Raw genomic sequence first — 23,941 nt, forward strand, 5'->3', positions numbered from 1 at the left:
TTAAAGAAAGGATCTATTGTTACTGTCCTGGAAATGCTGATTCTATTCCTCAGGGATCCATCTATTTCTGCCTGCTCAGAGCTGGGTTTACAAATGCACTGTGCCAGCATTGACCTTTTCACATGGACTCTAGGGACTGAACTCAGATCCCTTGCCTGCAGGTCATGCAGTATCCCGACTAGCCCATCTCCTCAGCCCTTCTTTCAAACGTCTTAGGATGCATTTGGAAATGGATTCCTGGCATAGTGGACTTGAGAGGAGAGATTTTACATGAAGAACATCCAAGAGAAAAGAAAAAGTAATAGCAGAAAACAAATTTTAAAAATCCAAACTGGCTACTTAAGGCATCTACAAGTTTCTTCATCTACCATAGACCTGACTTCTTAAGAGACAGCACAGGAGAGGGCAGGCTTTTGCCACCAAGACCCACAAATATATTCTTAAAACATGCTTAAACATTATTATTATTATTATTATTATTATTATTATTATTATTGGTTTGGGGACAAGGATATCACTCCTATGGAGGTCAGAGGACAATTTGTGAGAGTCAGTTCTCTCCTTCCGCCATTTAGGATATGAATTTAGGCCAACAGCTATGGTGACAAGCGCCTTTACCCATTAAGCCATCTCACCAGCCCCACTCTACCATTTTCTGAGTTTCAAGAGCCACACCCACTGGCTAAGCAGGACAAACAATGCAACTTACCGGAGACCCTGGGGGCCCGGGTGCTCCTCTCTCCCCCTAAAACCAAAGGGGAAGGGTTAACATTCTGGAGCAGGCAGATATAAGCACCACACTCTCTGGCTAGACACCCACAACCATACTCCTTCCTGGAAACAAGCATTTTCTATAGGAAATAAATTTGGAGTCGAAGCTGGGATCAGAGGACCTTTTATTCGAACCGGCAAGATGTTGGGTGGAGTGGCTCAGTTGTATATATATACACTTAAACAAGTGAGGCCATTCTAAAAAACATAAGACTAGTGAGAGGGTTAAGCCACAACACCCAGTTCAAAATTCTTCCCCCTGCCCACACTGTTACATGTGTTTCAAAGGTTTAGGATTCTCAAGCATTAGAGATTACAGGGCTGGCTGGGTTTGCCACTGTCAACCTGTGTTTGTGCATTTCAACTTTGCTACATGCAACATGGGAAGGGAAATATGGTTTGTTGAGCTTCGTTGGATGCCATAGTGGGTAGAATCAGACCTGTTTCTGTTAAGGACCATTTATAAGACTCACCTTGGAGCCATGTCTCCCTGGTGCTCCTGGTGGACCCTGAGGGACACAAGCATATGATTTAACTGAAAAAAGGGGGCAAGAACACACTTCCCCCCAATATTCCATAGATCTCCAAGAAAATACTGACCACAGGGCCCCTCCGGCCTTGCTTAATATGAGACAGGTCAGGAGATGGTCCCATAGGTCCCATTGAGCCCCGTGGACCTGGCTGTCCAGGAGGGCCTGGCATACCAGGGAAACCAGGGCTCCCCTTGGGTCCTGGCGAGCCTGGAATCAAGAACATCTTATTAGCATTCACGCCATACTACAGAATTTGGGAGTCATTGTAGACATTTTTCTTAACTCTGCTCTTTGCCTTGTGGTATGTATATTAATGTGCCCATGGGAATTTAAACTCAACACAATCAAAAGAGAAGCCACTTTTCTCTCGTTATTGGCGCCTCAGCCACCCATCTGCTCAAGCGAGAAACTTGAGAATCTTCCTACAGTAGATTTCTAGTTCCACAACCAGCTTACTCAGTGATCTACACGCTTTACATGCTTAAACATGTCCTGCTCTTGGCCTCTCTACTCCTGAATCACAGAAGTATGGAATGTTATACAGAGAGTGCTTAAGTGCACAAGGTTTGGGGGTTGGGAAGATGGCTCAGTGGATAAAGCACTTTCTGCATAGGAGTGAAGGCCCATGTTCAGAGGCATAGTACCCACGTAAAAGTTTGGTGTGGAGATGCATGACTATAAACTGAGTCCCAGAGGGTGAGTGGGTCAGTATAGGAAGATCCTAATGGCTTGCCGGTTAGCCAGTCTATCTGAAAGGTGAAGTGCAGTGATACAGAAAGACACCAAGATGTTGACTTTTGTTCTACATGTATACACACTGAGCATGTATGCACACAGAGCACCCATGTGTACACACGTACTCACACACACCAGTAGTAGAAGTTTTACCATCAGAGAGGCCTACATTTGAGTCCCTGACAATTTGCTGAGCTCTTTGGACCTTAGTCTTTTATCCTCATATCTGAATAAAACTCTGATGTACAATGGTTGTACTAGATAAAAATTTAGATACCTGCACATACTACATGGTACAGTACTTCATACACGGTAGGCACTAAAAGGCACTAGGCTTCCACCTTTGGTATATTTGCCCCATCTCTTGCCCCATAACTGGTGCTTCCTGACTCCTGACAATCTTGTTCACTCCTCACCCATTCTTTGTAGCTCTATTTCATGTCTCTTAACTATAGAACTTTCCTACTTTTAACCATTACTATAAAATCCTCAATCATCCAAGATAGGGAACCTATGCTCTCTCCTGTAGGCATTATATATACCTACTTCATGTGAAGGAAGAGAGGAAGGTGCTCTGTCCATAATTTGCTATGGATGCATGTAAAGAAGAGGTCTTACTTATTCAAGGCCTGGAGGCACAGGACAAAGGACAGTGAAACTGCCTCTACACCACTACTCTTGTGTGAAACATAAAGAAGAGGAAGTTATTATTGAGGAAAGAATAAGAATATAGAGAATTGTGTAGGAACTGCAGAAAGTCAAGAGTGCAATACAGAGAAAACCCATGGATACCAACTCATCACAAAGAAACAGCATCCTACTATTAGAGGGACTTGAACAATAGAAGACTGCAAAGCACTGAAGGTAAATTTAGTGACAACAAAGCTCCAAACTAACTCAACTACTCATTAAGATGATTTGACTTCCTGTTATAGATATGACAAAAGAAGAGGGTGGCCTGTCTCAAAGAGTGATTACCAAGTTCCCTAGGCTCTAGTGTTTATCTACCAATGATGTGAAACATTAAATAAAACATTTGACACACATTAATAAGCAAGAGAAAAATAAACAAGCAGCTACCAAGTGATATAACAGTCAGCAGAATCAGACTCTGAGGTGAATCAGACAGGAACCAGATGCTAGAGTATGTCACGTATCAAGGTTCTTTCCTACTCCCAATGCTCTGTAAGGAGCCCAATTTGAAAGGAGAAAACCCTGCCATGGCTTCCTTTGCTCAAAGTTCAGTCTTATACTTACTGTGCCATATTATCTCCTTTGAGTTGTATCTAGCTCCTACTAACAGAACTCATAGTAACAGCATGGGATAATTTCAGGCTCTTGAAAACAAAGAACCAAAGACCTTAGGCTTTTCATACTAGAAGTCATTTCTAGTTCACAGAATAATTAAGGCAAAGTTGAAAACAGCTGATGCTTCATTCAAACATGTCTCATGTCCCAACTCTCAGTACTTATTCCAGGTACATATTGAAAGAGTTAATTTGGGGAGGGAATAGATCACTGCTATAACAATAGTATGTCTGATAGCAGAAAGACAAGCTAGAGGGGAGATGTCATCTGCAGTTACCTGATTAGTAAACATCAGGGTCACTGTGTGTCAAGTGTCTTTAAAATGTAAGACCTTGATATGCAAATGGAAAGACACTGTTATATGTACCACTGGAAGCCAGAAAGTAGGACTCATTCCTTATCTCTAATGCCAAAGAGTCCAGCCCAGTGCATTCTCCTGTATTATTGCTTCAGTATGCAACTCACGATGGACTCTGGGTGAAATATATTTATAAGTGAGAGGACCCCATGAGCTCTCTAGCCACTCTAATACATCTCATAGGAAAGCAACCCAAGTCTAGAAATAAAGGACAAATTCTTCACGCATCCATCGCAAAAGCCCATCTTCCACCACACTGTTCCCTCAAGGACCCTGGACAGCTCAAACCATGTTAGAAACCAGATGACAAGAACTGGAAAGCAAACTAGTGAGTCATTGACTAAGAAAACCAATGGATCCCCTCTTCCGGTAGCTGTCTTTGATCTGGTGATATGTAGACTGGCCTGGAGATACAAACAAGAGCATCCTCTTACAGAGGGGCTGGGGTCACTGTGGTAGGAATCAGTTTGTAAGGAGAGAGCCTCTGTCTCCTTAGACAAAGCAAGAGGGTGCTGGTGTGAGGCATCTGCCTGGGAAAACTCTGTCATGATACAGAGAATATTCAGACCGTGGGGTGAACAAGAAGATAAATTAAAGTCCTGGGTTAGTTCTATGTAGACTGAACCTCAGACCAGTAATGGAGACCAGGGGATTAAGACATAAGTAGACCAAAAGCACTCAATCCTTTGGAAAGAACTCTGAGCCTTGCCTTCTACTGATAATTGATAAAAAGCTTAGCCATGCCCTACAGCTCTGATATGTTACTGATCTTCCTTGATCTGCTCAATCCCCCAAAGCCCACCTCTGACTGCGAGCTACATGCTATCTCCCTGCAGCCTTGATAAGGAGAAGCTCCTGTGCTCAGACCTGGAGGGAGGCATATACCTTTCTTGATTTTTGTTTGGTTTTTGAGACAGGATCTTACTGTTGAGTCCAGGCTGTCCTCACACTCACAGTAATTTTCTGCCGCAGCATCCTTAGCGCTGGGATTATAGGGTATGCCTGGGTTACTTTTCCTGTGTGTAATGATTGTATATGTCACTTCTTTCCAGATAGGACATCAGAATAAAGGGCAAAACACCTTGGAACTTGAAGAAGTAAGTTCTCATTATAACTTTCCTGGGGAAAGGACAGGACATTTGATATCTTCTAATTCAGTAATGATGAATCCCTAAAACTGTACTCTGATTCAAAACAAAGCCAGCTGTACAGAACGCTGGTCAAGAGAGTCCTCTTGTATACAGCCCTTAGGACAGAAAAGCCTTGGTAAAGGAAACCTTTTGGTGAATACCCACAGCTGGTGTGAAGAGAACCCTGGTGGCATATGTCTCACGGGAACTTTCTGCATGGTGGAAACATCTTGATGTGGAGTTGATATAGAGTATAAGTTCCGGGGGAGCTGATACTTGTCAAAACTCAAACTCAATCGTGAAATGGCCTACCTCATGATATGAGCTACACCTCAACAAATTCCACCTATGATATACTAGGAGTAAGAGTAGAGTTGAAAATGCATTAAGCAATAAGAGAAGGTAGAGAAAGAGCCAAAGAAAGTGGTGATGGGGCTGGCTGAGATGCAGAAGAGCTGAATGACTTTGTGAGTGTATTACTCTACATTAAAGTTTTCCTAGGGTGAACTTAACTAACAGTCTTCATGGTGATTCTCATTGGTTTTGATGTAGGATCTTACTATGTAGTCCAGGCTAGCCTCTAACTCATAACATCCTTCTTCTACTGACTCCCTGAATACGGGGATTCCAGGTATGTAGTACCATGCTCAACTTTAAGAATGATCATTAGGAATCTTATCCAACCCTAGAAAATTTACCCTTTCTTCATAAGCTAAAGGATCCAACTCCCCATGGTCTTTCCTTGTACAGGCATATTGCCCTGCATATCCAATTTCACAGAAGCTGGAGAACACTGTCCAACCTTGCTGAGTGTGGACTCTCACTTAGCCAGCCTCCGTTCTAGGTGGTAGAGAGGGCAGAAATACCATCAGCTTCCCAGGCTCTTCTTCATACTTACCAGGTGGGCCCTGACCCCCAGGCAGGCCAGGAGGTCCTGGAAGGTAGGCATTTGAGGCCAGCACCTTGTCACCATTGACATACTTGCCCAGTTCAGCGGCATTGTTGGGGAGCAGAGCAATCTATAAAGACAAGGCAGACCTGGGTCAGAAAACCATGGTAACCTCATGAGGAAGTCTTATGTCAGAGTCACCTGTAGAGGCTGCAAGGCCTACTCATGCTTTTATTCTTAACTGCAGCTAGTCTGAGTGCAAAGGGGCCAGAGAGATCCTTTCTAGCCAAGGAGCTGTCCAGCACAAACTTCTTGCATGAGGAACCTAGGGAGTCAGAAGTTGAACTCAGGTAAATTCAGGGTTGCAGGAACTTCCATAGAACGCAGTTACCATGACTGATCAAACATGCTGGCTTTGTACTACTAATCATAAAAGTAATGATTTTATAAATCAAACATGTATTCACTATCTGTCCTGCTCATAGACAGCTATGACTTAAAAATGAGTATATGGGACAGCGGTCAATGATGGAATGATAAAAGTAAATTAACTCTTTGAGGCCATGCATCAACTCTGGCCATTGAATCGTCCACTTTTACCATCAGCCACAGACACTGAGATGTGAATACCGGTGAGGCCTCTGGCTTTGGAGGTAGAGGAACACTGAAATCTCGGCCTTGCCAAGGTCCACCTGTAAGGCCTGGATCTCATCTATAAAAGAGATGGTAACATTTGCCTAAGAGGTCTGCTGTACACGAAAATGGACACCTGGGCCCAGTGTCCAGCACTTGCTCCTGCCCAGTGAGGAAGGTTCTGCCTGCATGGGATAAAAGCAGTACCTTTAGGTTAAGTCTCCTAACCTTTCTAGTTTTCACCTCCATGTCTATAAAATGTGGTATGTGTTGTTAGATGATCATATCTTCATATGCAAAATCCCATAATCTGGCTTGGGGTAGGGAATCTACCATGGTTGGGTTTTAACACTGTTTCTGTTGCTTCTTCCTCTTGGCTAGCTCTAGTGTTCATGCTATATTCAAGTTATAAGACAAGCCAGTGAATACAACCCCAGTGTTCTAGCTGCATGTTGATCCTACACTCCTATGGCAAGTTGGAAGGAAAGGTAGCGACCAGCCATGTTCTCCCAGAAATATTAGGTAATATCACACTTGTAGAGTGTAAGGTTTTTTTTTGGGGGGGCACTATAGCAATATGAGTAGGTCCTGTGCTTTTCTTGAGTGCCAATAAATAGACTTCCAATCACCGTTCTTTCAGATCAGGTTTGCTTTGTATTAAAGCAATCACCCCAGAGAGCTGTTGGCACAAGCTAGCTGGATGCTGAATATGGAATGCTCACCGTCAATATTCAGCACACGCTTGGTAGATACAGAGCTTGCCCAATACAGAGTTTGCCCAGCCAGCCAGTACTGCTGTAAGTCTCTTATGAGCAGTAATTAGACACCATGGAAACTATATTTAGCAGGCGCTATCTCCTTTCACTCTCCTCAATCACCACGAAGTGACACTGTTGAGTTGGCTTCTCTGAAAGATGTACATTTATTTGAGGCAGGACTTTATTCCATACTGTTCGCATTTCCTTACTGCTCAGGCTACTGGAGGGCACAGTGGGTGCTCAGCAAACACTTGCAACATCATCTCGATTGCTCTCTATGGGTTAACTGTGGGTTGCTGGTTTAAGAGGGTGGTAATTCCCTGCTCCCTTTGTAGTGGCCTTTGGAGGCTGAGCATACTCGTTGGTCAAGAGCTGCAGAGCAAGCTTACTGAGGGGCTCTTCTGGCCCTCTGTAGCCACCTAACTCCTCAATCCCATCCTCTTTAGGAAAAGCACAAGGCCAGCTAAGGGATGGTGTTTTTGTTGTTGTTGTTGTTTTGTTTGTTTTTGTGAAGGGCATTATGGGAGAGCACTATGGTTGATTCTATTCCTTCATTCTTGCAAACTAGAACACCTAAGAAAGAATGGAGAATAAAGTGCTGACTTTGGATAAAGAGAGAGAGAGAAAGAGGGAGGGAGGGAGGGAGGGAGAGAGAGAGAGAGAGAGAGAGAGAGAGAGAGAGAGAGAGAGAGAGAGAGAGAGAGTTTCAAAAGAGAACCCAACAGGCCTGTGGTTCTCATTTTTCATGGTGCTCAACTGAGAGCTGAATGGCAGGTACTCTCTCTGTCCCCAAGATCCCTTCCCTTTCTCATCAAATCACTTCTTTTCTGACTCAAAAAAAAAAAAAATGAAGCAGGAGAGAGGCACTGAGGTCTGAATGGACAATATGAGCCCCAAACAGGAAGTTTCATAGGACTAATATATGCAGCTTAGAAAATGACTAAAGCAAGAACACATAGTGAACACTCAAGCCAACACGTAGACCTGCCAGCCACCCCAATCCCTCTTTAGGTCCTGTGCCAATCTCTTTTCTTCCTTCAAAAGTAACTACTGTCCTGACCTACACAATATTTCCTGACATAAACAATCTCCCACCCAGCAGTCTTTATCTGAGCCGTGGTTTATCAGATAAACCTTGCTAGCTAAAAACTGACTTGTCTTCTAGGTTCCTTATATTCTGTATGTTGCTGTTTTATGGGCCTTTCTTTCCCAATTGATCCCCTGAAGAGCCCAGGGATTTGATCTGGGGCATTTTCTGTGGCTAGAATTCTACTTTCCATAGACTCATGGTGTACTTCAACATGTGTGCATACAAGTTCAGTGAGAGACCCTATCTCATGCTGGGAAGTTGGCTGCTCTCCAGCACCCCCACCCCCATACCTACTTCTTGGACAACGTTTATCTGGGCAAATAAATGTCCCATGCTCTATGATAAGAACAGATGGTATCAGTAGTAGCAAGTGAATGTTAAAAGCAAATGATGATCTATACCAGGGTTCAGGAGAAGGCCTGGATTTTAAATCTGACATCTTGACCATGAACTTTAGCCCTGAGAACATTATCAAGTTTCTTACAAGGCTGTGGTAATAGTTAAGTGGGAATTTATTTATAGGACTGCTCCTCATACCACAGGAAGCTATATATTCCAGAAAGTACCGTTTTAAAGAGTATTAGCTCTCAGCTGGGTATGGTGACCCATACCTGTAACCCCAGCACTTGGGAGGTGGAGATTAGAAGATCAGGAGTTCAAGATCATCTTCTACTACACTGAGAGTTCAAGGCCAGCTTGGGTTACTGATGAGACCTGTCTCAAAGAAGAGAAGAGGAAGAAGAGAGAGAAGGGTATGATTAGAAGAATAGAAGAAGAGGAAAGAAAAAAAAAGAAACAGGAATAGAGAGAAGGTTCGGTGGGCAAAGTGCTTGCCCTAAGCTTGATCCCCAGTACCCATGCAAATGCAGGAAGCACACATCTACAGCCCTCTACTGGGGTGATGGAGAGTGTAGTGGATTGGCCTAACGCTGCTGGTATTCTAAAGCTAACTTTGGGCTTCAAGACTAGTTACCACAGAGTCGAGAGAGTCTCTGTGGTAACCAGACATAAATGCTGAGTGACCCTGCCCCCAAGTTATTTCTGATTGACAAATAAAGATGCCAACAGCCAATAGATGGGCATAAGAGACAAGGGGTGAAGGTGTTAGGTTTTACAGACTTGGGATAGAAGGGAAGTTGCCATAGGTTAGGGAGAAGAAGGAGAAGCTGCCACAGGTTAGGAGTAAAGGAAACGTAGCCTTGTGGGCTGGCCAACTGAAGTTAAGAGCAGCCCAGATGAAACACAGTAAGTAATAACTAAGAGTCATTGATAAGAAGGTAGATTCTATGAGCATGAAGGCTAGGCATCTGCCCAGCCTTGTGCTGCTTGAGGTCTATTAAAAATATTTAGGCTGTGTGTGTTTTATCCGGGAACTCAATAACCAAAAGTGGGGTAGAAACTCTGGTCTGAAATTTAAATAATTTCTACAACAGGAGACAGACAGACCTTGGGGACATATTAGCCAGTCAGCCTAGCCAAAATGGCAAGTCCCAGGTTCAGTGAGAGGTCCTGTCTCAGATATATGTTGAGGAATGATGGAGGAAGCCAACGAACATTGACCTCTGGCCTTCACGCATGCCTACAGACAGGTAAGCAACTCTCCATGCACACACAGGCACATATGCCCCTCCCCCCATATATAATCATTTCTCATAATTCCCCGTGGATGCCAGCATTCATACGGCATGCATGGGGACAGTGAGGCATAAGGCAGAGCAATTCTCACTCAACCCAAGCACATGGGAGCTAGTGAAGGACCAAGACAAGCTCTTTAATCCTTATAAAGCATCAGCAAATCTCTGAGGGTCACGTGTATCTCAAAATCAGTTATTCCACTTCTTAATATTTCCCAGCTTGCACAGATAACAGAATATTGCAAGGTGATTAAGAGAAGGCCAGAGACAGCAACTGACTGTCTGGAACAACTTGTAATATTGAGTACCTTAAAATTACTCCAGCTGGAAAGGATTTATGGAAGATCATAGGTCACTTCCAGAGAAGGAAAGTGAGGGCAGCTTTGTGTCTTGGGACCATAATCAACTGCCTCCTCCAAGCCTGATGCTCTAGCCCGATGAAAAGCGAGCTTAATGCTTCTGCAAACCCTTCCTAGTTTCCTCTAAAAATGCTAATATCAATTCAAGTGTCACCTGGGGCTAGTTGTATGGGAAATATTTCTTACTTTCTCTTTGTTTATACTGGCACACAGACAAAGCTTTCTGCCTGTCTACTACATCACAAATTATTTATGATTAGGTCTGTGTTTTACTCATGATTATGTAACTATATAATATACAGGTACATATGAGCCTCTGTTAAAGTTGTCCATGACCTCCCCAGTCTATGCATCAGAGATTGGAAATGTCACTTCCCTTTTCAGCCTGTTGTTTTGATGGACTAGCTGGTAGCTGGGGTTCTCATTACGGTGGCTGCCAGTTTTTTTGGCCATGGAAAAGAGATAGCGTCTCATGTTTACCCTTTTGCCCTTTAGAATAACGGACTGCCAAAGTTAAACAGATTATACACACCCCTTTGATCTCCCAAGAGCCTTGAGTGGAAACGATTAAACAAACAAAGCAGTGAGTTTATGTTTGGGCAGCTGAGGAACCATTTCAGAGTGGGCCAGCAAGTGCGCTGACCTCAGGTGTAATAAACACCAGCTCAGGACTGTCACCCAAGGATTCAGGCCACTAGATCCATCATGAGGCCCCTCTGCACAGCTGGATGACATTACCAGCACCCTGGTCCCCATCTCATCAGGTGGAGTCTTTAAGAAAGGGAGTTCTTCTTCACTCCCGGTGACACGAGGCACTCAGAAGCCTGCTTTCCCAGAGGCATAGTCTTTCCCAGGCTGTAAAGTTTACATGAGAAAATAAAGGCCCCACACAACGATGTCAACTTGCAGAAACTTTAAGAGACAATGTTCTCAATAAATCAAACAGATAAAATGTCATTGCAGAGGTCTGCCCAGGATTGTGAATCCATACCTCCTATAAGAGGTTATGGCGATATTAGTTCTACTCTTCCAATACCTTTGAATTTACCCATTGCCAGGCCTGCTATAGTAACCCTCTCCTCAGGTCTTTGCAGTGTGTTCTGTTGCTGTTTAGGTGTTTGGCTCTGGAGTGGAGGACCATCAGAATATGTATCTAGTTGACATCAACTGCAATGAATGCTCAACTACAATGATCTATTGGCTCATTTACCCTTCTACCCCCGCCCCCAAACTCCCTGCATGGGCTCCACCCTGCCCCTTGAAGAGATCAGTACCTTCTGCTTCAGCTGCAGCACCGTCTGCTTCATCTGGGAGAACTCCTTGCATGTGGCGCAGCAGGTCCCAGCTTTCACCTCATTCTCAGACTTCTCCTCATGCCCTGGGAAAGGAGATAGGCTCAGCTTTACCTGGGTAGTTGTTGGGGCAGATGCCTGGAGAGATGGCACCAGTAGGGCAGTCCCTGGGCATGGGGTGCAGAAAGGCTGAGTGTGGAAGGTACAGGGTGTAGGTGTTGACAGTTTTATGGTTCTCAGATTCTCACAGTGACCCTGTCCGATGACCCAGGGATAGGGGAAAGGGAAAAGGACACACAGAGAGAGGCCCTCTTACTCTTTAGAGCCAGCTGTTCTTTGACATCTCAGATGTGTGAAAACATGTGTTATGGTCCTTTTATTAGCATCTCCCATGTGGAAATGTGTGCATTTGTCAATGATTTCTAGAATGGTGGCTCTATAACTCTGACTTGCTTTTACTGTTCTCCAGGGGCCTAAGTTCATGTGCAACACAACTTCTCATACTCAGACAGCTGCTTGCACAATACCGCTTTCCTCCTCTCCCTCTCTGACAGTGCAGAATTCAGGGGATGGATCATGGCCCAGCTGAGTGGGGCCCAACATGTTGAGTCTGAAAACAGGGCTTTGCAGGAGAGAAGACAGCTTGAAGATGATGACATGAGTTGTCATTCCCTTGGATGTATCACTCAGTCGGGAGAGATGGGTACCATTCCTCTGTCCTAGCATCTACAAATCCACTAGACCCAGAGCCATGCTGTCTATTTCTGTAAGTGTTCTCCATTCTCTACTGTGGGTGCATCTGAAGCTGGCTTAGGATTCACCTCTTCACTATGACAGACAAAACTCAATCATCTACATGGAGATGTCCATCTTTCTGAGTCACTCATCCATTGCCAATCAGCAAGACAGGAGACAATGGGCTTATGTTTGCTCCCAATGCCAGGTCATAGCCTGTCACTGTGGGGTGATCAAGATAGAGGCCGCTAGTCATACCCAGTTGAGAGCAGAGAGACATGAGTGAATGATTTTACACTCAGCTCATTTGTTCCTCTTTCGTCCGGTCCAGGCCCCAAACCTGGAGAATGTTGTTCCCCGCTTTTAGGTTGGGTCTTTAGTTAACTGTCAACATAATCAATATACGCCCCCCCCCATATGCCTATAGACCAAATCGGTTGAGATAATTCCTAATTGAGGTTCTTCTCATGATTCACAGTGTCAAGTTGACCATTCACACTAACCACTACTCCACCCTTCCATCCACCTCTTCTGTAATGTCACGCACAGGGTGACATAGGTATTGTGAATGGGAGGTAAGTGAACATTTTGCTTTATGATTTATATCTGACTTTGGTGTAAAGCCAAGCCAACAGTTAAGGGCACTCCTACAGGAGTGAAAAGTCCATCTCTATCCCTAGCTTCCACATTCTCAGCTGAGTCTTCCAAGGGTTAGCGTGGTCGAACAACTGTGTCTTAGCATGACAGGATAAACCTACATTGTTACTTGGCTCTGGACTGATGTGATATAGACCATGGAAAGTTAGAACTGATACAACCTTAGCATTCTTTTACAGGTAAGTGCTGCGTGCAGACCACGCAATTAAAAGGGCCAACCAACTGGTCTATGGGATCAGGGTAGGCACGAAGGGAGGCTGTTATTGGAGTTTCTGCTAAGAACATCCAGATGTGATCAGGCAGGTCCAGGGAAGTCACTCTATTGAACTTACTGTCTATCTAAATATGCCCTGAGCTCAATTTTGCTGACTCCCCAGATTTTAAAGATGTAGTGCTACTTAGTAGCCACACGGGGGCATGGAGCTCTAATTTTTATGAGAGTCATGTTAAACATTCAGAGCCTTAGAAATGTAACGGCTTAGATACTATGGTAACATTATCAAATAAACTGAGGAAAAACCCCAAGAATGTGCTTCATGTGGGAAGTGCCACTAGCGTACAAAGCGTTTTGGCTTAATAACTTGACTGTGCTGTTTCGTGAACTCAACCATTGAGGGGGTCTTTGAAAGCTTCTTCAGAATCTCCTTTCACTCATCTACCTGGGGGTGGCAGTAAGGGACAGTGTCAGTATGTTTTAACATTGCCCATGTTAAGAACTTGCTAATCTCTGTATTATCAGAGCTTGAAAGTTATTTGAAACACCTGGTGGTGTTCTGAGTCTTTGAACTGGATTGATTGACACTTGGGGGTCATGGTAACTTTATCAAAAGATAAACACCAGTTGGAAAATAAAGACTAGTAAGCTAATCATGACGGAGCCAACATTTCCTCCATTGTGTCCCCGTTGTGCTACTCAGACTCCCTTGTGTCTGGACTGGCTCCAGCTTTGGGTTTTCAAAGATAAAAATCAAAGTGGCCAAACACTGCTATGTCATGTCAGATGGCTTGTATCACGCATCCAAGATACAATCTTTCACATCGGTGGAAGCTGTCCTGGGGCCATGCCCCTTCTATGCTAGCCTTCCACATTGTCATTATTATTATTGTTATTGTTATTATTATTATTATTATTACTGCTATTATTTCAGTTTTTAAATTTACTATACTGTCTGTGCATGTGTGTGCATGTGAATGTACACGTGTGTCAAGGTATGTGTGTGGAGGTCAGACAACTTTGTGTGGTTGTTTCTCTCCTTCCACCTTTAGATGGGTTCTGGAACCAATCTCAAGCCATCAAGTGTCTATGACCGGCAGCTCACTGGCCCTGGGCTTCCATTTGAAATTTGTCCGACTCTAACGCTGTAGACATTGAACAATGAGAACCTTAAGAAATCTCTCTCCCTAAAGAATGTCCCTCAAACTCAAAACATATACCAGTCAGGGAGAAATGATTTTAGGTCATATGTTTATACTCAATAATCATTATCTTCATTTAAAAAAAAAGAGCGATGAAATACTGGGCTGACTAATTTGCTCAAAGCAGATGGAAATGCTTAGCTGCCTCGGGCTGCAGGGCTCTGTTTGCCTCGAGCATGGCTTATTCTCGAGTTGCTTGTTTGAATGTGAAATCACTCACCCTTGAGATACAGTAAGAAATGATCCCCTCCATAGAAGGTGTTAGAGTTGGGCATACTTTCAAGTCTGAGAACTTGTACAGAAAGAGGACAAGGAAATAAAAATGGCAGGCAGGACTTGCATTGTTATGCGGATCCCAGCAAATTTGGAAAGGTTTTCCAAGGGTAAAGGGGCCTTGGAGCTGGAGATCAATAGTGTCCACAGATACTGAGGAAAACAGGTCCAGAGAGCAGTCTCACACCACACAGTCAGTGAGCACTGACCCAGCTCCAGTCACCTGTGCTAACTTTCCAGGCACGGACGTTCCCGTGGCATTCAGGTGGTCAGACAGATGATTCCAGAACCCTTTCCTTCCCTTGTTCTCTCTGTCCCACAGTCATCAGAGGTAGGTGACAAAGGGTCTCGAGGCAATGGTGGCACAGTGGGCAAGCAGTTGAGTTAGGACAGGACCTTCTGGGTGCATGATGAGCATGTCCTGTCTCAAACCTATCTGCATGAAGGATTCTTCTCAGCTTCTACCCAGACACCCTGAACACAGGTATAACGATGCTTTTTTTGCAAAATATAAAACCAACTCAAATCCCTCTGCACATATGTGCCAAGTTCAGTGGAGACTGCAAACTGAAAATTGAGAGTAAATGTTGTCAAGCAATTTTGTAAGGACCACACTTTCTAGGGAGTCTGCTATTGGCAGTGGTGTTTTATTAGCTTGCTTTATCTAATTAAAAAGCACTCAGAGTGGCTGTGTACGGGTGGCGGTGGAGGTAGAGGCAGATGAAAACAGGAGAAAGAAAATCTATAACTCATCGCAGGTTCTTTAAGCTTATTGTCTCAGGAAGGCTTGGTGGCAAAGTCACCAGATGGTTTGTAGGAGCAAATGACAAGGACATGTCCCACTTGTGCCACCGTCAGAGGAACCAAGTATCCCAGAATATGATGTAATGAAAAAGGTCTGCTCTGTTTCCGCGTGTTCTATGCCAGGCCCTTGCACCTCAGCCACTGTATCTGTTGCCTTATCAAGGTTAGTCCAGGGCTCAGGTTTGTGACATAGATAGGTTCCAATCTGTGCTTTTCAGAACACCAACACCTATAATATCATATATGATTATATATACACACACACACACATATATATAAATATAATATAAATATAATATATATAATGAGATGGCGCATTGGTTAAGAGCACCGGTCACTATTGCAGAGCAACCAGATTTTGTTACAATACATGGCAGCTCATAACCATCCGTAACTCCAGTCCCAGGGGATCTAACACCCTTTCTTGGCCTCCTTGGACATTGCACACATGTGGTGCACCAACACACACACAGGGAAAACACCCCACATGTACAATAAGCATAAACTAAAAATATTAATGTCCCTTTTACAAATTCTTATTTTGCATGTATGAGTAGGTATGTGATGGGGGTGTTACCTGTGTGGATATCTGGTGTCTTCCTCTAGTGTTCTCCAGCTTGTTTTATTTAAAAGAGCTCAAACATGTGTGTGTGTGTGTGTGTGTGTGTGTGTGTGTGTGTGTGAGAGAGAGAGAGAGAGAGAGAGAGAGAGAGAGAGAGAGAAAGAGAGAGAGAGAGAGAGTATGTGTATGTGCACCATGCACACGCAGGTGCCTGAGGAGGCCAGAAGAGAGCACCACACCTAGAATTAGAGCCACAGGTCATTCTAGGAGTCCTGATGTGAGGCTGGGACCCGAGCCTAGCTCTTAGCACTAAGCTCACTCTCCACCTCACTTTTTGAGACAAGGTTTTTAATGAACTTCAAGCCTGAGCTTGCTATTTTGCTTAGGTTGTTTGGTTTGACAAGCCCGAGGACCTGCCTGTCTCCCGCCCCTTAGCTCTGGGGTTGGAGATGTGTGCTGCTACACCTGTCTTCTCTGTGGGATCTGAACTCAGGTCCTAATGCTTGTATAGCATGCACTTCACCCATTGGGCTGCCTTTCCAGCCCTGTTAGATGTCTATAAGGCTGCTTAAGTGATTATGTGAAACTCAAGGGTCCTAGTTAGCTTTAACTGTCAGGCAGTTTGACACAGCCTAGACTCATCTGAGACAAAAAGCCTCAGTTGTAGAACTGCCCAGATCCCATTGGCTCATTGGTATGTTTGTGGGGGATAATACAGATTATTAGCGGACGCAGGAGGGCCTAGCCCACTGTGGGCAGTACTATCCCGAGACAAGTTGTCCTGGGCTACACATCAAAGCTTACTAAGTGTGTACCTGTAAATGGGCCAGAGAGACACCATTTTCTGACTGGACTTGAGGCCTGCTCCACAAGATGAAAGCTTTACCACCATTATCAAGCCAAAAACTTATAGCATAGATCCTAGAAGAGAATTTCCTACTATTATTCAATTACATAGGGTTGAGCCATCTCCTAATGACTTATCATTAGGCCCATGGATGAGGGCATCTCTCAGCTCTTATCAGAGAACCTTCTGTTTGCAATAGATGGTGATCAAGAACCACAGCTGGCCAAGGTGCAGAATAAATGAAACTGTATGAAATTCTCAAAAAACTAAAAGAAGAAAGGCAAAACAAACAAAAATAAGACGGAATGGGACCTCTCAGCCTCTCCTTCTCTGACCTTTACTAAGTTATCTTTCTAAAGATGGGGTACAGGTTAGGGCTTCTCACTGAAGCAGATCCTGTTAGTGAGCTGATGGACCAACCCGAGGGGCTCATGCCCTGAGGAATGAAGAGAAATGTGTGTGGAGAGGCTAGGAACTCCTGCAAGGGATGGAGACTTCTGGAGACCTGAGAACAAATGAACTTAGAACATCAAATTGTATCTGTCTTCCTCCTTCTTGCTCTTACTGTCCCTGTCCTTGGAGACCATTCCACTCCATCACCCAGGCACTTCTTGTGGGAAGGGCCAGGCCAGCTGTGTTATGGGTATCTGAACACTACCCAGCATGGATTTCTGCCCTGACACTCAGAAACATGTGTTTGCTATTCTGATGGTTTCACTGGGCTTTGGGCTCCTCACTATAGCAACACAGGATACCCACAGCCAACTGTGTACAGGCAGATGGATAGCCAACTCTACAAAATAGAAATGATTGCCTGTAGGACAGTTTCCCCCAGTCCTGCATTTTCATGAGTTGGTGGCTAAAAGGAAGCCCACACTGTCAATGAACACCTTCATTTCAATAATGGACACAACCTAAGAGATCCGCCACGCCTCCCTGAGATAGGCCACACCTTCCTGAAATAGGCCACACCTCCTTGAGATATACCACACCTCCCTGAGATAGGCCACACCTCCCTGAGATAGGCCACACCTCCCTGAGATAACACCACACCTCGCTGAGATAGGCCACACCTCCCTGAGATAACACCACACCTCCCTGAGATAGGCCACACCTCCTTGAGATGGACCATACCTCCTTGAGATAGGCCACACCTCCCTGAGATAGGCCACACCTCCCTGAGATAGGCCACACCTCCCTGGCTCACTCTCTCATTCTCTTTGCTCATGGGACAAAACTGCAGTGATTCTAATTTTGAATAAAAAAAATGGTATCTAAGTTATTTTCTCAATTAAATATTGTTCCTCAAAGATTGCTGTCCCTTGATCTGTGGTGCCCTCTCAATGGGTAGGCACCACATGATTCAGAATTTTAAAGGAGTCCCCAAGCTTAGCCCCCCTCTCTCATGCACAGGATCCCTAAATGCCCTGTTCTGAACTGGCTCCGAGGAGCTATTTTGCATTTACGTTTTGCCCATGGTAGCTTCTCCATGACTCAACCTAGCATGCCCTTCAGAATCTGCCTTTGTAGTTGTTCCTTGTGAGGCAGCTGGTCTCCAGCTGTCTGCTGCCTCCTGGTCCTTTTTGAAGCTGAGGCTCCATCTTGTGAGTGTCCAGATGTTTCTGTTTTTCTCATCTCCCTGCACATCTCTGTGCATGTGATTTGCCGCAGGAGCCTCCTCCCTTCCCAGGGATGGCTCAGGCCCTCTAACCTCCCTTGACTGTGATTGTGTGTGTGCGCGCCCGCGCGTGTGTGTGCACACACACGTGTACGTGCGCATGCAAACACGCATGATGTTTATAATGACACAAACCTCAACTTCTGGTCCTTAAAATAGCTGAGGACTTCTCTGGCCAACACTGGTAGCGAAGATGATTTTGTCCCAAAGTTCATTCCAGCTAGAGGGTGATTGGCACTTGTCTCCAAAGGCTAAAATTCTAAATTTTAATGACTAGCTTGGTACTTGGCAAAGGTATCAGAGTTACTTTGTAAGTGAATGTTATAAGCATTTGCCCACCAATCTGGGAATTATTTTCTTTCTTCTGCTTTTGCTTTATTCTTTCTTTTTTTCCTTCAGACTCAAAGAAGTAACCCACATAGAGGCTGATCCTAGGCTCCAGTGACCAGTCCTCTTTAGACCAGCTAAATCTGGCTGCTGTGTTAATGTCCAGCAGCCTCACAGGGCCATGCTGAAGCCCCAGCTGGTAGAAAATTTGTAGTTAACTGTGGACTGATACAAAATGAGTTATTTGACAGATCAGATGTGAAATGCAAGGATAAAATTTGGAATTTAAATAAATGTACTCTCTCAAATTGGCATAAAGATTTACATGCTCTCTCATTTTCTGTTTTTATCTAATCATGAACCAAACAACTAGTTCACAGATGGGCACATGATAGAGACTGCGTTTTGGCTTGTGCTGAAATAGACTGGAGCCATATGTGGAAATTATACAAATACATATTTCAGCACATTTTTTAAAAGAGAATATGATACATCTGGCTCCTTCCCCGTTTATTCTAGATTCTTGGAAACACACAGCCAAGTGCTACTGACTTCTCCAGAGGCATGCCACCTTCCTCCAGCATGGGCCACCCCCATCCCCTTCAGCATATGCCAGCTTGCAACAGCTGACATGGACCCTACTCCCATCAGCTCTCTGCAGAATGAGTTTGGTCCTTGGTTTGCACCTAGCTTCCACTTGTAAGTGCCCCCATCCCGCACAGAGTCCCCAAAGGAGTGTTGGGCTCCTACGTAACTATAATTTACATGTTATGTATAATATATACTACATATAAATGCATGAAATTGGATAAATAATACATTTACAATATTAAAAATAACATTTACTATATATAGTATAACAATATGAATTATAGATTATACCTAATTTAATATATAATGATATATATTATATATAATATGTATATATCATAAGATATTATATAAAATGTCATTATACATATAACTATATAATATGCATTATACATATAAGATAAATTTGTAAGATATAAATTTATAGGAATATATGACATAATATTACATATATGTATATGTATGTATACATGTATACATATATATACATATATATTTCCTAAACTGACATTCTATATAATATCTAATAGAAGCATGCACACAGTTAGCGATATTATGCTTGTCTTGCTCACCAGTGTCATTGGGGTATTTGTCTCCCCTTGTGCAGGTCCTCCCATCGGCCTCAAGGATGTAGCCCTCCCGACACTCACAGTGGTAGCTGCCCATGGTGTTGATGCAGATATGTGCACACAGAGTGGTGTTGCTGGTAGCACATTCATCGATATCTGGTTTGAACCAAGTGCATAGAATAATTTCAACACAGCATCCAACATTACCCTGGTCTCTCTATTGGTATGAACAAGAGAAACTTCTAGATCTGGACCAGAGAAGTGTAGGTAAAGTCCAGTTCTGGGAGCATAAGCCATATGTGAAAATTTCACTTTGGGCCATGAGACTGTCATTATAGACCTAGAGTGGTGGAGCTCCTCTCTGTCATGAGGCTTGGTGCCTTGGAGACTCACTCACCTGCAGAGCGTGACAATGAGGCCAGCCATAAGCACTCACCAGGGCTCTGTGGAAGATGACCAGCAACACAGCTGACTTCTCACAGGAAGCTTGGTGCACTGAGGCTTTAGTTCTCCCTTTGTAATGGGAAGTTCAAAACAGCATGCTAATGACCCGAAGGTCACTGAGGACCCGTCTCTTCCCACTTAAGAGGCATGACAGTAACTGGAAACAACTACTTCTAACAAAAGTAAATAGTCAGATGGGCCTCATGGAGAGACGTTTCTCCAGGCAGTCCCTGCTCCATACTGACCCAAGCTGACCCCTGGTGATCTGTGGAAATGAGCCATGAGATCATCAAACAAGGGACCAACAATGCAGTTGGCATGGACTCTGCCCCTCAGTTCTCTGTGGCATGGGGTGGAAACACAATGTTTCTCATCAGAGTAAAAAAAGGGGGGGGGGGAGGCTGCATTCCACTTCCTGACCACTGGATGAAGACACCTGGCTGTTGTGGATGGGAACAGTGTCCCAACCTCGGACTCCATACCCGAGGGAGGCAGAGCCCAGCCCTGAGCTTCAGGCAGTTGACGGCTTCCCAGCTGCTCCCTGGGTAAGCTGCCAAAGACCTTGCTCTGACTGGAGCTGAGGGTGCCAAGCAGATCGTGGCAATGTGGGCGGTTCCCCAGGCAGTACACACTGTCACCTAGAGGCTGGAGGTCCCAGCTGAAGCCTACATGGAAATGTCCCTGGGACTACTTATCCTTTTGTTCTGGGTTTGTTCTATGATTTTACATTTCTGATTTTTTTTTTTTTTTAAATCAAGATCTCTCTATGTAAACTTGGTTGTCCTGGAACTCAATATGTAGACTAGTAGACTAGGCTGGCCTTGAACTCAGAGAGATCTGCCTGCCTCTGTCTCCTGAGTTCTTTTGGCTTCTGAGCTTTCATTATCTGTCTCACACCATTCTAGTTTATGTAGCACATTGTCCCTCTTCTCTCGCTCTTATCTCTCCTCTGTCCCCTCGATCTAGCTCTCAATGACATCCTTGTACAGAATTTGTTTTGATAAACACGATGAAAGAAAGCCATTGGGGTGATCCACAGGCTAAAAACCAAATAACACTCCATCCCACAAGTACGAGGACTTCAGGGGAGGAATCACACATTAGAGCGGCTCCTCTGAACTGGTCCTGCTGCTGCAGCCCCAAAGCCAACAAAGAACAGAGCTACCGGAACCCAGCATTCCCCTGGGAGCTGGAAATGCATTTCCTACGCACCCAGGCAGTACGGCTTCTCCCGCTTTTGGTGTCTCTCGCGGTCATACCGGTATCCCGGGTAGCACGTGCACAGCACACGGCCGAAGTTATCCGTGCACTGCTGTTCACAGGGAGCTTGGGCACAAATGTCATAATCTGGAAGAGAAGAGTGGACTCACATCAATCTCAGCGTAAGGTGCATGTGACCCAGCCATAGCCTGGAACCGACTTTGAGGGCTGCTCTTTGGTACGGGTTAAATTTGAAGTGTGACTGGCTGCTTTTAGAGGGCTATTAACGCTTTCAACATTACTGAGAGCGCCACAGTGGATGATTTAACGCTCTCCGCCATTAACAATGCATGTTACTAGAATTTTCTTCCCTAAGTCACCTCCTCATCCTCCAGTTTTCATCACTATCCAGAGTTTGGCCAGGTGCCACAGCATCCCTGTGCCTCAGTATCCGCGGAGACCAGTTTTGTCTTTTCCTCCGAATGTTACAGAGAGTGTATTCCTTCCAGCAGAACGTAAAGACAGGCCAGAGCTGGTGACGGTTGAGTGTTATTCTGTGAGAGGAAGGGCTTGGGGTCAGGCAGGCTCTGAGAAGTAGCGGGGATACTTTGGAGTTGTAGAGACTTCTCAGAGCCTGTGCTTGCATGAGCAAATGTTACAGAGGCTCTCACTTGGAGGGTCGGTTGGTCCTGCACTCTGAGAATAGGACTTGGACACATTTGAATGGCTACAAATGTCTTATCAGCCTAAAGCCCGTGTAAATTAGAGTGGGTTCTCTATTACCCAAGGCATTAGGGCATGTGCTCCTCTGGGAACTGATGAACTGGTGTTTAACGTATCTCTTGAAGGGCCTTTGGCTCTACGTCAGTAGCTCAGGCTCGGCATTTACTCCCAGCCAAGACTCAGCATCTCATTAATCACCTCTGCTCCCATCACGTGCTGACAGATGCAGTCTCTATGGATACAGAGAGTGCCTGGCTCTGCTCTACTCTGGTATATATGAAGCCAAACGAGTGGGCTTGCCATCTTCCTGATACAGGCAGGGTTAGTATGACATGTCAGTCTCATGATGACCCAAAGCTGGCCTTTCTGAGCACTCCTTCCCACAGATCAGAGTCCAGGTCTGTTGTGCTTGAATAGATGATACCCAGCCTTGCAAACTGGCTATATAGAATTTTCTCAATGAGATTCTAGGTTCCTTTGGCTTGAGAGCATGGTCTCAGGATGGCTGGCGAGTCACCCTTTCCAACCAGTGGTTACCATTATTGGGCAGCAACCACAGAGAGGAGGACAGACAAGATTGCCTGCCTAAAGAACTTGTGCCAGCTGTGGTACCCAGAAAGGCTTGCTGTGAGAAGCAACTCTGTCATTGTCTCCTTCTGTTCCTGCCTCCCTGGGGTGTTGCTGCCACCCCTTCCAGTGAGTTGTATTTCTCACATTCACCTCTGCATCTGCAATGGCCAGCTCACATCACATCTTTCCTTTAAGCATTCCCTGCTGATTTCCAGTCACACAAGCAGTGTGTTTAGCTTCTTTATCTTCACCCCACACCCCTGGGACAACACACTTCTCAGTCTTTCCATCTTTGGACTTTTAGTTGAATGAGATGGTAGTGTTTGTAAAACACTGACAAGATGGAAGCTGCTCTCTGCTGAGCTTAGACATGAATTCTGACCATTTATCTTTTGGTGACCCCCTTTTTACTTCCCCAGATTTAGATAGCCCTAGATAATCCTATGTTTTTGGGTTTTCCATAATTAAGATAACCCTATGCTTTTGGGTTGCTATTGGTTTCAAACCTGCCTTACCTTTTCTGTAGGCTATGTTTTATCTTGGGTCTACGGACATTTCTATTTTGGTAGTTACCAACACTAGCCATCCCCCAAAGTATGGGTTCAAGATCCATGGGTCATGTTCTCTGAGTTCAGAGAAACAGTTTTGTCTAGTACCCCAGAAGTCTAGGATCCATCCCGAGATACTGTCTTAGTCATGGCTACTATTGATGTCATGTAACAACACCATGTAATACCTCCAAATATTTGCCTGAGAATAAGTCACTAGTTCTTAAATGAACAGAGATCCAGGCTGGGTGTTTGAACAGGCAATGCATGAATCTGAGTGGAATGCCCCTGTTTTAAGCATTGGATTCTTACTGTCATCTGTTTTTGAAGCCTGTGCCTCACCTTCTCAGAGCTATCTTGGGGTCTCCTTGCCTCGCCATGTCATGGTCAGTGTTCTGTCTGATCCAGAACAAGATCTGGGAGGGCAACCTCTTTAACTTCTAGCTAATTCATTTCTTGTGTGTGTGTGTGTGTGTTGTGTGGGTGTGTATGTACATATGTGTGTGG

At 44.5% G+C, this 23,941-nt stretch overlaps 1 protein-coding gene across 1 annotated transcript in view; it reads right to left on the reverse strand.

Annotated features, from left to right (window-relative positions):
- Ccbe1 (collagen and calcium binding EGF domains 1) overlaps positions 1-23,941 on the reverse strand; it is a 242,346-nt gene that overhangs the window by 3,789 nt on the left and 214,616 nt on the right. The window contains exons 4-10 of the mRNA XM_031365916.1: positions 21,606-21,740; positions 19,953-20,105; positions 11,473-11,576; positions 5,734-5,854; positions 1,372-1,511; positions 1,245-1,280; positions 710-745 (exon numbers count right to left, since the gene is read on the reverse strand). Coding sequence (XP_031221776.1) covers positions 710-745; positions 1,245-1,280; positions 1,372-1,511; positions 5,734-5,854; positions 11,473-11,576; positions 19,953-20,105; positions 21,606-21,740 — 725 coding nt within the window. The remainder of the gene's footprint in view (positions 1-709; positions 746-1,244; positions 1,281-1,371; positions 1,512-5,733; positions 5,855-11,472; positions 11,577-19,952; positions 20,106-21,605; positions 21,741-23,941) is intronic.

This window comes from Mastomys coucha, unplaced genomic scaffold (genome assembly GCF_008632895.1).
Source record: "Mastomys coucha isolate ucsf_1 unplaced genomic scaffold, UCSF_Mcou_1 pScaffold13, whole genome shotgun sequence".
Classification (NCBI taxonomy): Eukaryota; Metazoa; Chordata; class Mammalia; order Rodentia; family Muridae; genus Mastomys; species Mastomys coucha.